This window comes from Triturus cristatus, chromosome 3_2, assembly GCF_964204655.1.
Source record: "Triturus cristatus chromosome 3_2, aTriCri1.1, whole genome shotgun sequence".
Taxonomy (NCBI): domain Eukaryota; kingdom Metazoa; phylum Chordata; class Amphibia; order Caudata; family Salamandridae; genus Triturus; species Triturus cristatus.
In genome coordinates this window covers 898,911,347-898,929,877 of record NC_140584.1, presented here as the reverse complement: position 1 = coordinate 898,929,877, position 18,531 = coordinate 898,911,347, and the positions used below count along the sequence as shown (strand labels likewise).

General features: G+C 41.6%; 1 protein-coding gene across 3 annotated transcripts in view; it reads right to left on the bottom strand.

Annotated features, from left to right (window-relative positions):
• AKAP10 (A-kinase anchoring protein 10) overlaps nt 1–18,531 on the bottom strand; it is a 505,176-nt gene that overhangs the window by 402,374 nt on the left and 84,271 nt on the right. For all 3 annotated transcript variants that reach the window (XM_085649331.1, XM_085649332.1, XM_085649333.1), the window contains exon 2: nt 833–877. In XM_085649331.1, the coding sequence (XP_085505457.1) occupies nt 833–877 (45 nt within the window). The remainder of the gene's footprint in view (nt 1–832; nt 878–18,531) is intronic.

The following is an 18,531-nucleotide window of genomic DNA, read 5'->3' as shown; positions in this document are numbered from 1 at the left end:
AAGATACGCAGTATTATCTCACATGCAAACACGGATCCACCCCTCCATCCCAGCCACACCATTCCTACGGTTACACCACAGACCCTATCTTGCATACGACACGGAATGCTTACAAATTCACCTCTGCTAAAGGATAAGACATGCAGAGTACCAAATGAGTATGTACTCTATGGACTGTATATATAGGTTACCTGGCTTTCCACACAGCCACGGTTGTGTACAGTTGTGCTTTCCCTGCTGCAAATTATTAACTTATAGGGCACAGCACCTTAGCCACAAGTGTATGTTTTATATTCAACCACTGTGAGACTTTCAAAAGCAGCTTTGTGAACTGCAGTTACCAGGAGAGAGGCATATGAATGTTTACGTATGAGAAATGTATGTTCCACAGGCATGTGTTGTATGCTGTACCAAGAAGTGAGCTCTGTCCAGCAGAGGGCAGCTTCAATAGAGATACTACCAGACTTCCTGAGGGGATGTGGGTGTCAGATGCAAGAAACAAGAGCTACATATCAAATATACATGAATCTACGGCCGTGTATAGATTCTGCCCTTGCTCTAATCTCAAACATGACAATATGCAATCAATTTTCAGTCTTTTGCACTCCCACTTGCTAACAAACTTTCATAAAGTGTATGAAAGAAAGCATTACATGGAAGATTATACTAATGATTTATTATACAATGTAGCTACAATGAAGAGTCTGTTGGAAAACGTGCATTCCAGCAGCACAAGGTTTCTAACTATGCAACACAGGAGAATGGAATGAAAACCTGCCCCAATTTAAAACATCTATATATCTGTGGTTAAAGGAGGAAAACACAAGCTCACCTTGAACTACCTTGAGATCTGTTGGTTTATCATCTTTGCCTTTGACTGTAAAACAACAAAGAAAGAGTAGGACATTTAAAAAACAAAAATAAAAAACTGATCAGTTATATATAAACAATTTTGATAATTCTGAATGATCAAAATACAGACTGACCTTATAGTCATATTCAGAATACGAGGAGGAAGAAAATACATTTGTTTCTTTGATACAACTTGCATATTTAATTAAAACATAACACCGGAGAGTGAATGAAAGACAAAGTTAAGAGAAAAAGAGTTAAAACGCCACAAGACCAGAAGACAGAAGTTGCAAATATTAAATTAAATACACATTTCTATATAGTAAGATTACACCTATTTGTTATTTTGTAATGATCAATTAGCTTTTAATAGGCCACCCTCTCCCCCCACAAACAAACATTTTTTTAAATTATTCATTCACAGTAACCACACTGTTGTTGAGAGTACAAATCTTGTGAGGCTCCTTGGTAAGATCACCAAGCGCTTCTCCTAATCTTTCCATTGCTTGTTAAGATTAGAATTGGATGTTCCATGCCCAGGTAATCTAAAAAAATCAAGTGACAGAACTACATGTTATGAGCCATGATGTCACTAGGGCATTCTACACAGCTCATAGTACATCCTGGTAGGCAAGGGCAGCTGCTTTGTTAAGTGAAATGCAGGGGCATTGCTACAAACAAGGAGATTCCTGCTAACAGATAACAGAAAACCTTGTCAAGGCATAACTGCCCAGGGCCAGTTCCATCACCAGTCCATTTCAGCTTCCGGTGCCATCTACAAGGCTGATGAGGCACTACAGGGTAATATTATCCACCAAAGACCCTCCAGGATCAAGGGATCATAGCCACAATTATGACCCTAAAAGACAACAATACACAGAAGTAATCGATCACGAATACTATTTAATCCCATTGAGGGTGGGAGAAGAAATTCCAAAGGGGACATAACACATGTCCTATGAAAGCAATAAAAAATTAGATAATTCATACGGGAAATCATTAGTTCACAAATGTACAATTAGCCAGATCACTTTTTAACATTTCCCCCTTTCTACTTTAGACCAGCAATCCCATCTGTTCAATGTGTCTTTTGAGTAACACTCTATAAAGCCTATTTGCCTTCTCACATCACAATGAGAAATGACAACCCGTCAGGTCTTTGACTAACCATGATAGGGGAAAGTGTGCGGAAAGTGTGTCAAAGAAAAGAAACAACCAATTGCCCTGCAGTTCTTCCCTTCCCACTCTTTCTTAGCCCCTAAACCCAGAATGATTTCCTATGACATAACAAAAAAATCACTTTTTAGGGACTAGGATGGTATCTTACAGTGGAATGATGAATCCATAATGTGCAAACATAAATGTAAACACGTAATTACTTGCTCAGAAATGGCCTTAGTGGCCCTCCATGACCTGCTTGCAGTCTTCAAAAGCAGTGTCATGGAGACTTTGGCTGTATATGGCTTGCAGGGTCCTCAAATGTTTTACACAGATGTTGCATAGGTTTCTCCAATTTCTTTTACCACAATACGTTAACTTTAACACGTTATTTAAAAAAGATCTTTCTTGCTCTCCTTGGTGCTTGGACCTTTTAATACTATTGAAAGTAACAGAATATGACAATGGAGCCTTTCTGTCAGTTATTAACTGTGGTAGTAGCGTGACATAAGGTAAATCCACTCCATATATTAAATAAGTGTTCATTGGATCTGATATTATTGATAGTGTGACAGTTTTCCAAAAATGCTGGATTAATTATCTGGGGAAATCACTCAGTTGAAACATGAAATCACTAACAAAGCCCAAAAGAGGATTCGGAGAGAATTTTAAATGATATCAATATCAATGAATGAGTGGTTTATAGAGCGCGCTACTCACCCGTGAGGGTCTTAAGGCGTTGGGGGGAGGGAAGAGAACAGCTCTGGGTCAGTCGAGGAGCCAGGTCCTGAGGTCCTTCCTGAATGTGTGGAGGGCTGGGGAGCGTCCGATGTTAACCGGGAGCTCGTTCCAGGTTTGGCTGCGATGTAGGAGAAAGCTCTCCCGCCGGCTCTCCTTCTGTGGATGCGGGGGAACTCTGCCACGGCGAGGTCGGCGGAGCAGGTGTCTCTTGGGTACGTAGAAACATACTTAGTCGTTGAGTTATTTGGGTCCGATGTTGTGGAGGGATTTGTAGGCGTGGGTGAGGAGTTTGAAGGTGACCCTCTTCTCGACGGGGAGCCAGTGGAGGCTTTGTAGGTGTTGGGTCATTTGTTTGTGGCGCGGTGTCCCTAGGATGAGCCTTGCTGCGGCGTTCTGGATGGTCTGGGGCTTGCGTAGGAGAGTTTTGTTGATTCTGGCATAGAGGGCGTTGCCGTAGTCTAGTCGGCTGGTAATGAGTGCGTGGGTGACTGTTTTTCTGCAGTCGGGGAGATCCATTTGAACGTCTTAGGGAGGAAGCGGAGGCAGTTGAAACTGGTGAATTCGATGATCTGGAGGTTCATGGAGAGGGAGGAGTCCAGGATTATGCCGAGGTTCCGAGCGTGGTCAGTCGGGGTGGGCTTCCGAGGGTGGGGGGCCACCAGCTGCTGTCCCAGGCGGAGGTACAGGGCCCGAGGATGAGGACCTCGGTCTTCTCCGAGTTGAGCTTTAGGCAGCTGTCCTTTATCCAGTCTGCCACGTTCTTCGTTCTTTCCTGGAAGCAGAGTATGGTGTCTTCGGGATTCTTTGTTAGTGAGAGGATGAGCTGGGCGTCGTCGGCGTAGGATACAATGCTAAGCCCATGCTGTCCGACGAGGACGGCGATGGGGGCCATGTAGATGTTGAAGAGCGTTGGGCTTAGTGACGATCCTTGGGGTACTCCGCAGAGGATATCAGTGGAGTCGGAGAGGAACGGGGGGAGGGGGTCTGATCCCCTAGGTTCTGCCAGAGAAGAAGGATTGGCTCCAGTTGATATGTATATGACTAGATAGATATTTCCTTGACATTAACAAGTCAAAAATCTTGAAAGTTCAAACGAGCTACCATAGATTACAGCCTAGAAACTTACAATTGGGCAAAAGAAAACACAAAGAAAAGACAAAACAGACCTCCACCACGGTCTTCGGAATGAGAAACATCAACTTCAAATGAGGATTATGACAGAATAAAGTAGAGGATTACTTCCAGAGGTATAAACAATGGACAAAAAGATTCATATTCTTGTGCAATACCAACAGACAAAACTGGTGTGTCTTTATTGCACGTCAACCTAGCTGAAAAAGACAGACCGGAAGAGGACATGGTTAAAAAAAATTGGGAGTACAAACAAGGACTCAGAGAAGGAATCAAATATGAAGAGCTTGGTGATCAATATTTCACAACGAAGATGAATTTTCACTCAAATTGACAATCTCCAAAAAAGAACATCATTTGTTCCAACGTATCATTCCAATGAGTTGGAAATAGAGATTAGCTTGTTTAAATTTATGAGTGCACTGAGATTAATACACTTTTTTGATAACATGACTTCGGAACGGACAAACAAAGAAAGGGGGACTTTAAAAGACTTACGAGTACATTTATGCCTCCCAATCCGTCAAAGTACTGGATTCTTTTGAAACGGTTGTGAAAACAGAAGCCAGAAGTCTATTCAAAAACAGGGGACAACGTCATGCCAATTTAACTATGAAGGAAAGAGGCATCACTGAACAAATGGCAAAGGATCCCATAATCATCTTTTGTAAAGCAAAAAAAAGGGGGTGAACTGGAATTTATAGATCGTAAATACTAGTAGTATAATGCTTTATTTTGGTCACAGACCATCAAGCAAGACACAGTTAAAACAGATGAGTTAAAAGTACTGGGAGCTAAAAATAAAACATCTGATCCGCAAAACTATCTTAACATTTCCACATGAAAATTGACATATACCAAACAAGAATTTTTCTTCATAAACTATGTTTAGATATGCAATAAAATTGAACCAAGATCACATCATCCGTAATAGAGGGAACTTCCCACAGCATGCATCTCATCATATTGTAAAATTAATAAAAGAGTAGTAGAAAACCACTTGTCAATTTTATGAACACCTTTAATTGCTCATATCTAAATAGCACCACATTAAATTGCATCTTTACAGGAGAGAGACCGAAGATGTATACCGTCATCACTCACAGCGTTTACATTTGGCCTAAAATATGTTTACAATTATACTAGAATGGTAGGCCTAGCCGGTTTCTGGTCACACCAACAGTTAATAAAAACCTGCTCAGACATAAGACCGTATGATGGATAGTGTCTGTTCTCATGATACGAAAGGTTGCCAAATAACGCCAACACTCCAGATTCTGGCAATAACGTTTTAGCCAATTCGCTCTATGACGAGAATACAGTGGACAGCAGAATAGAACATGTTCAGTAGTTTCAACGCAATCGGAGAAGGGAGAGCACTTGCTCCTAACACTTAGGGCAGTGCCCTCCTTGCTCCACTTACAGGTGTAACTATTAAGTGCCAGGATGCCAAACCTAAATTTAATAAAGAGGATTTTGGCCCATAAGGGCGAGATCTCGTCCATGTAAGATTCAAACAAGGGTGTTGATTTTATGGATAAAAACTTGCCAGTAAGGCTGTCACTGCCTAATGTTTGATGAAGATTAAAATTAATATACCCCCCGAAGATTTTCTTTAAAAGGACCGTTGAGGCAGACTTAATAGTTATGAGTTTAGTCCACAGTTCTCCCAGACCCAAATTTAAAAGCCATAGTTTGACGTGTGCCAACCAGGGGGTGGCTGTGTTCCTGTCCAGCTGAATGAGATGGAAGCCTTCACAAACTAGCACATTTCTGGAATGGACATAGTCTAACCCAGTAGGCCAATGGTCTTAAGATGGCTAGATCACCGATCCTGTTAATAGCTAGTTCGTAAAATACAAGAGGTGTGGCTCGTGGCAAGGAGAGTGTGGATATGTTTAAGTGGTTTTCACTAACCGATATTTGATCTACTGTAATCTTGAGAAATGACTAATGGGAAAAATGTCACCCTGGGTGCACGCTGTTAATTCTACTTATTGTGGATAATCCTGCAACGTTCACCGGAGTGGTTAGAGGGTAGGGAACTCTGCTAATGGTATCAGAAGGTAGTCAGTCAACCTCAGAGAAAGCTATATCCCTGTTCTAGAAGTACGAATATCACAAGCTTTAATTGCCAGTGGCCCATCAATGATTTCCCTAGATGCTACCTCGATCACAATTGTGTCCTGTGACGGGGAGTCTAGTGATTGCCTTTGTACATTCAAGATGTCCTGCAGGATGATCAACTTGCATTTATAGTTACCCCTTAGCCAGTGTAGGACTTTATAAGATAATGATTCCCTACTCTCAAAACTACCACGAGGGCTACGGGTCTCAGCTTTGCTGGGGACTCTGGTCAGCCTCTGGGAAGTCTGGAAACCCACCTCATGTGTTGCAAATGCTTCGGAGTCCAGTGGGAGCTTCGGAGATGCAAACCGGGCAGATGCGTCTTTGGTGCCTGCCAAGTAGGAGAGTAACTCCTTTACTCCAAGGGAGATTCTTCAGTCATCTAGTCGTGTAGATCGTCGAAGTTCCGGGATTTCTGTAGCAGAGTTTTGTCCAGGTGTAATCTAGAGTCCTGTAGCCAGGGGTTCCTTTCTTATACCCAAGGAAGGGGTTGGACATACTCTGGGTACCCACCTATGGGTGGATCAGGAAAGAGGGGTGGCTACATCAATTTCCTTTGTCCAGTTTCGCGCCAGAGCAGGGGCTGGTAGCCCCTGCAACCAGCTTGAGCTGGACTATGCACAGGGACACCAAATGTGCCCCCAGTGCAGACTTTAAAGCACTCCTGGAGTGCACCCACCCAGCCCTAATTGACTAATGCCTGTCTGGAAGGTGATAACAGCTCCCTGTGACAGGAAACCTATTGTCCAGGCCTCCCCTGCTGGAGTTTCGGTCAGCAGCAGACTCGTGTCTGTGGCTGGCAGCATCCATTTTGTGATGCCAGGGCTCTGTTAGCTGGTACCAGGTATACCGGTGCTGCCATGTCTCTCCCTCTACAAGGGTGGGATCATACTCCCACACCAGTTACTGGTGTGGGGGTATAATTTCAAGGTGTTTGACACCAAACACTACATGTTTCCGTGCAGCCAGTCCAAAGTAAGCATTTACCGCGAGGTTATAATGCACTTAAGAGTGTATGGTCAGGCTGCATCACAGACAACCCCGGAAAAGAGAGTTCAAAGGCTGCAGAGTGGCTCTGCTCATGCATGGGCACCCTCTCACATAAAACCAAGCACCCTGCCTTCAGGATTGATAAGGCCTGCCATAGGGGTGACTGATAGGTTTATGTGTGCAGTGATAGGGTGAGATATAGTGAACCTATATCTCAGTAAGGGGTGCATGCATCACCTTACTCGGGCTGCAGTAGCAGACCTGTGGTGTCATTTTGGAGGGCTTTTCAGGGGTGGCATAATACATGCTGCAGCCCCTGGTAGGCCTCTGGGGTACCTATGCCCTGGGTACATAGTATACCATATACTAGGGACTTATAAGAGCACCCCAGAATCCAATCTGTGGTCTACCTAAGGTACATGAAATCAATTTAGAGGGGAAGCAGTTAGGCTGGGGTCCTCAATAGCAGGCCCCCAGCCAGACTAAAGTCGAAATAACAGTGAAACATCAGCAAAAAGTGGGGGTAACCATAAGAAACAGATCCTACTCTCCTACACATTTCATCTAAGAATAACCTACCAACTGTAGATTTTGTCGTAAACTAAACACCCATGGGAGTACATGGTGATGTCTCTCTTGTGGATCCCAACAAGTTATCTTACCCACAACGTCCTGCAAACCTCAAAATGTGACCGTCACATTTTCCTTGCATTATTGTGCTCAAATTTTCACGCTGCAGAAAGTAACAAATCACCATGCCGGCACAAATGTCCTACCCTACTCCTTAGTGTCCCGAGTAAAATGATACCTCACTTGTGTGGCTGTCCAATGCAGAATTGGCTAAAATTGTATTTTGTTTTAAAAAACTGTAGCGCTTAGAATTCTCGGTGCTATACACTTATTCCCTATGTTTTGGGCTCTTCACAGTCACAGGCCCATGCTCCACCCACACAAGTGAGGTATCATTTTACTCGGGAGACTCAGGGGAACGCTGTGGGGTAGGACATTTGTGCAGGCACAGTGATTCCACACAAAAATATGTGGAAAATGTGGTTTTCTTCAGCTAAATTTGAGGTTTGCATGGCATTCTGGGTAGGAAACATTGGGAGATCCATGCAAGCCATACCTCATTGGAATTCCCAGGGTGTCTAGTTTACAGAAATGTTTAATTTTGGTACTTTCCCAAGATGGTTGCCGAGCCTGGGGCCAAAATCTCAGGTGCCCCCCCCCCCCCCACCAGGTAGTTTTGTTATAGGTAATTTTGAAGTCTCCACAGTATGATTTGCGCCATTTCCTGTTGCAGCCACTATGCCTACCCACACAAGTGAGGTACCATTTTTATCAGGAGACCTAGGGGAACACTGGGTGGGAGGAAATTTGTGGATCCACGCAGATTCCATAACTTTCCCACACAGAAATTTGAGAAAAAAAGTGTTTTTTTCAGCGAAATTTTAGGTTTGCAGGAGATTCTGGGTAGGAGAATGTTGGGGGACCCAAGCAAGCCATACCTCGCTGGACTCCCCTGGGTGTCTAGTTTCCAGAAATGTGTGGGCTAGGTAGGTTTCCCTAGAGGGCCGTCGAGTCCCGGGCCAAAAACCCATGGGAGCCCCCTTGCAAAACAAGGTTGGCTTGTGATAAGTAATTTTGATGTCGCCTCAATAGGTTTTGGGCCTTGCCTGTCATGGGTCCTTGACCCACCCACATGAGTGAGGTACGATTTTTCTCATAAGACTTTGGGGAACGTGGGGTGGGTGGAAATTTGTGGATCCAAGCAGATTCCAGAACTTTTCACCAAAGAAATGTGATGAAAATGTGTTTTTTTTTTAAAAACAATTTTTTAGGTTTGCAAGGGATTCTGGGTAACAGAACCTGGTGAGAGCCAGTCAAGTCACCACTTCCTGGATTCCCCTGGGTGTCTAGTTTTCAAAAATGTATAGGTTTTCTAGGTATCCTTAGGTGCCGGCAGAGCTAGGGTTCAAAAACTACAGCTAGGTACTTTGCCAAAAAAAGGGTCATTTTTCACTGTGAAATTGTGGTGTGTCCACGTTGCGTTTTGTGCCGTTTCCTGCCGCGGGCATTAGGCCTACCCACACAAGTGAGGTACCAATTTTCTCAGAAGACTTTGGGGAACACGGGGTGGGTGGAAATTTGTGGATCCACACAGATTCCAGAACTTTTCACCACAGAAAAGTGAGGAAAATGTGGGTATTTTGACAATTTCTTAGGTTTGCAAGGGATTCTGGGTAGGAGAATGTTGGGGGACCCACGCAATCCATACCTCGCTGGACTCCCCTGGGTGTCTAGTTTCCAGAAATGTGTGGGCTATGTATGTTTCCCTAGCGGGCCGTCGAGTTCCCTGCCAAAAACCCATGGGAGCCCCCTTGCAAAACCAGGTTGGCTTGTGATGAGTAATTTTGATGTCGCCTCAATAGGTTTTGGGCCTTGCCTGTCGTGGGTCCTTGATCCACCCATATGAGTGAGGTACGATTTTTCTTGGAAGACTTTGGGGAACTCGGGGTGGGTGGAAATTTGTGGATCCAAGCAGATTCCAGAACTTTTCACCAAAGAAATGTGATTAAAATGTGTTTTTTATCGGGAGACTTAGGGTAATTCAGTTTTGTAAAGCAACTGTTATTACCTATTGACTTTCAATACATTTCTGCCTTCCAAATGAAAGACAATGTGTTAAAAAGAAGCCATTTTGAAAAATGACCGATAATTCTCATGCTAGTATGAGTATTCCCAATTTCGGAAATATGCAAATATCTACTGTTTATAAACTCTATATTTTGTTCCCATATCAGAAATACATAGGTGTCTTTCATACCGATATTTTCATGTACACATTTTCCCAGAATAATTGCTTTATACCCAGTACATAATAAAAAACCATTGCAAGTCGCTGCTAAGTTTTTGGCTCTGGGTTCGTCTGGTTCTTGATGAACCTACAAGTCCTATATATCCCCACAACCAGTTAGATCCAGCGGATACAACGGTATATTGCTTTCAAAGATCTGTAATAATTAGAAAAAGTTACAGGTGAAAACGTGACACAAAAGGCCGTTTTTTTCAACTAATTTTCAATTTTTCCTAAATTTAACTGTCAGTTTCTATAAAGAAACCTTGAAGGATCTACACAAATGACCCTTTGCTGAATTCAGAATTTGGTCTACTTTTCTAAAATGTATAGCTTTTCAGGATCCATTATTGCTTTCATACCCATTTCTACCATTAACTGGAAGGAGGTTGAAAGCATAAAAAAATAGCAAAAATAGGCTATGTCCCAGAAAAATGGCATAACTGTAAACATTTTTAGTTTTCTGACAAAAGTCTGTCATTCCCTAAAAGCTGGGAAAATGGTGATTTCAGCTCCACAAACCCTTTTTTGATACCATTTGCAGAGAAAAAACCCAGACGCTTTCATTTGCAGCACTTTTTTCCCCATTTTCCCCCCCAAAAACAAAATTTAGCTGCATTTTGGCTAATTTCTGGGTCCCCCTCCAGGGGAATCCACAAACCCTGGGTACCTTTAGAATCCCCAGGATGTTTGAAGAAAAGGACGCAAATTTGGCACAGATACCTTAGGTGGTCACAAAAAGATACAGGGGCCTAAGCGCGAACTATCCCAAATAGCCAAAAAAAGGCTTAGCACGGGGGGTAAAAGGTCTAGCAGCGAGGGGGTTAAGAAACAACTAAATCGCAGTCACAGACGACAAATATGTCGTCCACAGTGACATCCGTGTGTTTTGTTTGAGAAACCAGTCCCGACTGCAGCGCACATACCGATATTTCCCATGTAGCCATTGCACTGTGCATATAGATAACAACATTGTCATGTTATCTGAACCCCTAGTACAATGGAACACCCGGACTTCACAAATATTAACTGAATCAGCTACCACGTCTTTGCTGGCACTGCTATATTGGTAAAAAAGGATGCAGTACCTAATGTGGCCAAAAGAGGTCCCAGGGGACACCAGGCAACAGCCTGTGGTACTGCACCCTTTCCCTGCTTCGTGCACATTAGAACAGTAAATGTTGGGATACCCACAATAATGTGCTGCATAGGTAAATACATAAAAGGTTCCAAAGGCGGGAACAGTCTTAGTTCAGGCGAGAGACACAGCCCCAGCAAAGGCACAGTGCTGAATTATCAATAAGAAACACACCCATGGTCAGGAGGCAATACCCTGCTTGCGCACTAAATATTCAGTTAATCGTATAACTTTTATAAGTAAGGATTGCATGGATATTCAAAAATATTTTTTGTCAACATGCTGTAATTTGCCATCTAAAGAAATGTGTTCAGCATGTATCTTTCACTCCTCGTTGATTCTGAAAAACCTTGCAAAGCTGTAATAGTTTCACCACTTTTCAAAAGTCTTTAAATTAATTCAAAGGTAGCTCACATATGATAAACTCCATGCAAGCAAATGCAGACATTTTGTATGTTAAACGTTTTGAAACAAGTAGGTATTATTTAAAAAAAAAGGTCCAGCATATATCTGTGTGATTTGAGTTGGGCTGTTTTTTTTTAGGTATTTGGTACCCTCATGCCATATACTTTTTACATTGAAGAAGCATTCAAGTACAATTGTCAATTCAACTAAATGATCCAAAAGAAAACTCCTATGCAGGAAGAGGTGAAAGACATATTTATGATTTTGACATAATACTGATGTAGCTCCAACCATAAACATTGTAGACCAGCAACCAAGCTGTATTCTTTCTCTGGCCTGCTAAACCCAAACCAGGAACTTTGGAATGCAACAGGAAGTATGGCTGCAGACAAAAATCAAGCTTCAATGTTCTTTCAGAAGGTGTATTTTGGTAGAAATGAAGATAGCAATTAATGAAAGCCACAGGCAAGTATGCGAAGGATCTCCACCACTTGTCAAGATAAGTTCAAACAACCACACATTGCTGCCAACTTCTACACCACCTACCAGCACAAATCAAACAATGTGCATAATACTTCAATCATGTCAATAACAAACATTCTCAAAACCAATAGGTCGCAGCTGTAAAAGGTCAAGCTACTTGCTTTGCTAATGCTTATTTGCACTGCCATTCAGTAATGGCTATCAATGCGTCAAGAGGCATGCGTGGGCAGCCATCTTGGAATGTGTTTTCTTTTAACCACTTGACTGCTAGGGTGTTCTCCCTTTATAGGTCTCTTTGAGACATGCTGTATTCAGAATAAGGGCTTTAAGCCCCTCCCATTGGATTAATTGGCTCCTTTGACTGTCTTTTGGAAAGGCTTTTTTTCCTTTGGCTAATTTCTTTAGTAGCCCCTCCTTCTCTACTGTTACATGTGACCTTACTCTGTACGTTTCATTTACAGTTTGAGCACTCTTTTGTTAACGAATTCGTCGTCATAGCTGGTGTTGCAGGCAGGACTTCTACGCACTTCCCCGACACGTTCCTGTAACTGAAGGCATGTTTTTCATTTGTTTCTGTTCCTTAGCGTGCGCTGCTTAGTAAGAGTGCCTGCATTAAAACATTATCTTTTTTTTTGCAGCACGCAATGCAGCGCTTTAACTTTAACAATGGGGGTCACACACCTTTGTTTTGTTCTGCGCAGCTTGCCCTGTTCACCTTGTAAAACATTATCTGTTTATTTTTTGCAGCGCGCCATGCCTCGAATTAACAATGGCGGCTGCGCGCCTTTCTTTTGTTCTGCGCGGATCACTATATTCAACTTATAAAACATTCTATGTGCCTTTCCAATCGTCAGCAGCTCACCGCCCCATTAAAAGCGTGGTGTCGTCCCGACACACTCCTCTCGTTGGTCGGTGCCTGCGCCTTTAAATTTTACCTTTATCGCTCCGGGGTTGTGACGTGACATCCTCTTTCACCACTACATCTTACTATCAGAACGACTCCATTTGGGGTTGCTGTGACAGCTTGTAATATTGTATAGCGCACACTTATTTTTACTAAATATACACTCCACTGCTCAGAAGTAGATTGTTAAACTGGGGCCCTTTAGAAAAAACAAAAAAAAATAAATTCCTACATTCTTTTAAGGTTACAGCATGTTTTAATGTACACTGTAAAAAGACAGACTGAGAAGTAGGTAACATTCTGAATTCAGCAAGGGGTCATTTTGGTAAATCCCTTATAGTCTTCCCTAAGAAACTAATCATTGAAATAAAAACAAAGAATAAAAATGAGTAGGGAACAATAGCCATTGGTGACAACTTTTACATCTGTAATTTTTTGTCATGGTGGGCAATTTACAAAATCAGTATACCGTTACATCCCATAGAATCTTCTGGTTGCAGGGATACACAGGGTTGGTAGGTTCTACAAAGACTACCCAGAGTGAACAACTGGGCTACAGCTTATAAAGATTTTTCATTGTGCACCGACCACAGCAATTCATATTGTAAAATCTAATGAATGAAAAATGGGTATAAAGAAAGCCTAAGTATTCATGAATTGTGCACAAGATACCAAGTCAAGTGGTTATATCCACACCTCTGAATTTGGGGTTACAGTCACTATCATGTGATTCTGGGGCATTCTGCAAAATGTCTTCTTTCATGCACATTGCACTGGCTTATGTTTTGGAAGTGAAAAATGAAGAGAATTCCAATTGGTAATAACTAATGTTCAGCTATAGAGACCAAGGAAAAACATGCTCTTTCAGAGCATGCTGGAAGTGACTAGAGCAGAATAGCAAGGAAGCCACTGAATTAAGAACAGATGCCTGAAACAGAATACAAAGCTACTCCATCATAAGCAGGGGATTGGCCCAAAGCAACTCTCTGTGTATATTATGTATTATAAACAGTAGGTCAGCCAATGCTTAAAACAGTTTTTTGAAAAAATTAGCACAAGGAGAATAGACATGCAATGAAATACTTCAGCAATGTATTAACCACGTTGACAAGAATATTTGTGGTGGGGAGGAGAGCAGTGTGTTCCAAGAACAAAGGAAAGAAAGGAAAATCTTACCTACATCCTTAAAAACTCAAGCAGTGCTGAGGGCATTACGATCATGCAGAAATGTGTGCCAATCCTCTGAGACTTTGACTCTCCCTTGCCATACCTCCACACCAGAGTCACAAGGACTACTAGGGTGAATGGGGATGGCCTGCTCAAAGATGTGATATTGTGGAAGAGTTTAAACTCTTGAACAGGAAGCTCTTACACCAATCCAGTCTGCCAAATAAAAGGGTTGTTGTGGATCAGGTAAAGTTGAAAAGTGTGATCTTAGCAAAAAAAATAATTTTTAAGGAGAGTAGAAGCTTGCAAAAGACAGTTGCAAAAGTCCAGTTTTATGGCCTTAAATTTCACTGTACATACTATCACGAACACACTTTTGACAAACGTTCAATGCAAAGCTCCTCATCTTCCATTTCTGGTTTCAGTTCCACCATGTTCTCCCTCAGAATATTCCGTAGTCCAGAGATCATTACCACTAAAAAGTACTTTGCAGAGCGCTCTGTACATTCAGCCCTCCATTCTTTCTCCAGTCTAGGGGCAAGACCAGCTTCAGAAGCAGTAATAAACATTCTGTATGATGAAGCCTACAGTCCAACAATGCCCAAGTGGAACAAAATTAACCCGGTAAAGCAGCCAGCTGAAAAAGCACATGATCCCAACATTTTTATCTTTCCTAGTTTCAATCCACAACATATTTCTTTTGAATAGGCATTACCTTTATAACAACTACTTTTATTAACTGTTAATATTCAGTGGTATAATAGCAATCTCAGAAAGATGAAAGACTGAATAAATTGATTAGATTCAAACTTGCTACTCTTGATTATAGTGTGTCAAAATGAGTTTATTTAGACATTTGTCTATTAAACAAAACGACAGACAATATCCAAATATGCATTCTACTAAATTAAACATAGGATTATAATTTGTAAATAAGTAAAACTACAAAAAATTTACTAAAGCTATTTCCCTTTTCAGCAATTAAAAACCTTCCTGAGGCAGAAGAAAAGATTTGAAGCAGCAGGGACAAAGATAACTGCACCACCAGAAAAGTCACCAAAGTATAGTATATTGCCCACCTCAAGGGATCTGCTGCTCGTAGATCACAAAAATAATAAGACTAAATTGCATGGGATGAGAGGCAATACATAAGCAACAAGCATCTAGGTGCATACTAGTCTATAGAACACTAATTACACATAAGTAAATTCAAAGTGTCTTTATTCTTTGATGAGCTTCATAAGAAATCAACCAGCCAACGCGTTTCGCCCAAGCATGGGCTTCTTCAGGGCTTAAACATTAACATACAGACAAACAATCACTATATGAATGTACAATCATTTTATATAACAAAAAAATGCCCAATTAAGAAAATTTGTGTAATGGAAGAAAAAAGATTTGATAAAAGGCAAAAGACCAGAGAAGCAAAATTAGAAATAAGGAAATACTGTGAGGAAAAGAAGACTAGTAATTACAACATATGTAAACACTCAAGCAAGGGATCTGTATGGTGATAAGATATCCCCAATAAGAGAAGAATAGTTGATGTAAAATATCCAAAGTAGATCAAAAACACCACTAAAACGTGAGGTGACCTTTATAACCCAGTCAGCATTTGCAACATATTCAGGTATAGTTAGAAAAGCTTGCTTACCAATAAGATATTGTGAGAAAACACAATCGGTAGCAAGTTAATTCAATAGAAACGTCGAAGTTGAATCCTGAATACCACACGAAAAAATAAGAAACAGTGAAATTTAAAACAAAATAGTAATCTTAGTGAGCTTAGATAAAAAACCAAGACTAGGCAATTGGTAAAATTCCACATACCTAGTATAACATTTTTTTTAAAACTCATGAAGAGTAAGTCTTTGCAGAGTTTCATCAAATAGGGAACAGGAAGCCAGGAAAAAACGATATTGCTCCAAGGTTTTTAGTCCAAAATGAGTTACGTTATGCTGGCAGGGTAATGGCCACTAACAAAGTAGAAATTGCTTAGAGCCTACAAAAGAAATAGAAACGGGAAACTATTTTAAATATTTTATCATAACATTGATCAATGACAGCCAAGATTTCGATGTAGGCAGCAGGGGTTTTGTTGCTAACTACAGAAACTAAAATTAAACCGAACCGAAAAACATAATAGCATACGGAAGAACTCAAAACATATCCAAATAAGGACCAAAAAGGCAACAGAAGACATAGGATCACTCCAATGGCAAATCTAAAAAATCCACCATCGAGCACAAACGTAACAAAGACGACGCGAAAAGGCAAAAACGAACAAGACGACAGTCCCACAAGACCCCACACAAACAACCAACGTTTAATGTGAGAGAAAAAAGAAAGACTACATGACGCTGCCTATTCGAAGATTACCTAGATAGATTCTTCGACTTGCCAATACCTGGCATATGCATGTCAGAGGCAAATAGTATACCTACAATGATGTCCAAAATAACAAACAGACAGTACGGCAATATGTACCCGACATACTACCGTATGCCTATGAAACGCGGTGCGTCGATAGGTACCAAGTCAAAAATACACCATCAGAGCATCAGAACTTACTTGCGATACGGTATTAGCCACGTATAGGAGTCCAGATCCTTTCCGCGTTAACGGCGTCCCTATGCCCACAGGGTATCAGCGAGGGAAAGATGTTCACGATGTCTGTTTAAATAGAACGATGAATAATTAGCGGAAGTTTGTGGTTGGACCACGCTAACAGAGTATAACCCGTAAGTGCTTCCGGAGATCCCTCCCGACGCCGGATATGTAAACGTAATAGAAAAAAGCTAGACCGCAAAGAGTAATGAGAGCCAATCCCCACTTCCGTATTTGTACTAGAACATGCGAGAAATGTGTAATACGGCATTTAAAGACATACTTCCCTATTAGATTGATTTGTATATAGAAATACCGAACCCGGGAATTAGAGTACAAAAATAAGCCGAAAAATGTGAAAAAAAAAATAGAACTACCACACGTGTTTAAAAATAGTAGGGTCACGTGTTCAATTGCGTAAAAAACCACATTGAAACGTGGATAACCTGGAGCATGTCTAAAACAATGGATTTACGGAGTAAATACAAGAAAATGAGAAAGAGGCTATTACAGCCAATATATTTTAATAATAGAAAACTCAGACTGCTTCAAATAAGAAAGCAAGACGTCCAAGAATTGCTTATATAAAGAAGCTGAATTCTGTGTTTCAAACAGACAAGTATACTGGCCTCAAATTATCGGGCCAGATCTGGTAAACAGGAAATAGGTCAGCGCAGAATTTTTTTTTCTAAAATATGCGCTATATAGACACCAACAAAAGATGTAAAAGAGTCATACTGTTGTAGTGTGCAACTATAGAAAATCAGACAGCATGTGGTGTAGTAAAGAAAGAAATATTTCAAAGTAACAAAGGATAAACAAGCATTTGCAATGCAATAGGTCTCGCATTTACGTGATTTTAAGCTAATGACATTGCAAATAACAATGCCTTTTATTTTTGTTTTCGTTTTCAAAACATAAATAAAAGGCATTGTCATTTACAATGCCAATAGCTTTAACTTGTGTAACTGCGAGACCTATTGCATTGCAAATGCTTGTTGTTTTGAGAATCTGGTCACCCTATTACAAGGCCAAATATTTTAAAGACTCGGCTTGTGCACTGACTCTCGGAGCCAGAACCGATCCGTGCCTCTGCTACCCCTGTTTATTTGTTAGCTCGTCCAACTCTAAAGATTTATTTTATTCTCCTTAACGTTCCCAACATCTGCAGGCAGTGGGCGGGGCCTGATGAGCTCGCAGGCAGCACTCGCAGTGTGCGCCGGAAGCTGTAGACCCAAGGTACGCCGGGAGCTGTAGTTCGTTCGTTCCCGGAAGCCGGAAGTGGGGGCGGGACACCTACGATGCTGGGCTAGCCAGGCTGCTGCTATGGATTGGGAGTGAAGGGGAGCGGCTGGTGCAGCAGTGACCGGCTGCGGCGATGGAGGTGTGCAGTGGCCGTCTGCAGGAGCCACCGCTGCAGGGTGACAGCAGGTGAGGAGAGACAGAGACTGTCATGGTGGCAGTGGCGTGGCTGTGTGTCTTGGGGCGGCGTGATGAGTGTGGGGGTCATCGCTGGGAGTGGTCTTCAGTGGAGCAGCTGCAGTCATATGGGACAGTTGTGTGTAATCCTGTTTTGTGGCCAGAATATTCTCCCCGTCCTGCAGCCTCTTTCCAAAATCTCAGTTGTTTCTGTAGCGAGGTGACATGGTTTTGTTTACTCCAAGCAAGTTCCATGCGTGTTGCAAGAGCCTGCCGTCGCATCATGATTTTGCCTCCTCAGCTGGAAGAATAAGCATCGGTGCATTTCTTTTGTGCATTTTGAACTATTATTTTTAAGATGAACATATAGTACCAGCATACATAATATAGGTTGTGCGCATGTCTATTCGTACATGAAAATAAAGGGTGTGCAGTGTAGTTTCACCATAATAATAAAAGGGTGTGCACATGCAATCGTACTGTACGTAACACTAATTTTAAAGGGTGTGTACCCATAGCCATCCTATACCCACACCATCGTTATATAATTTA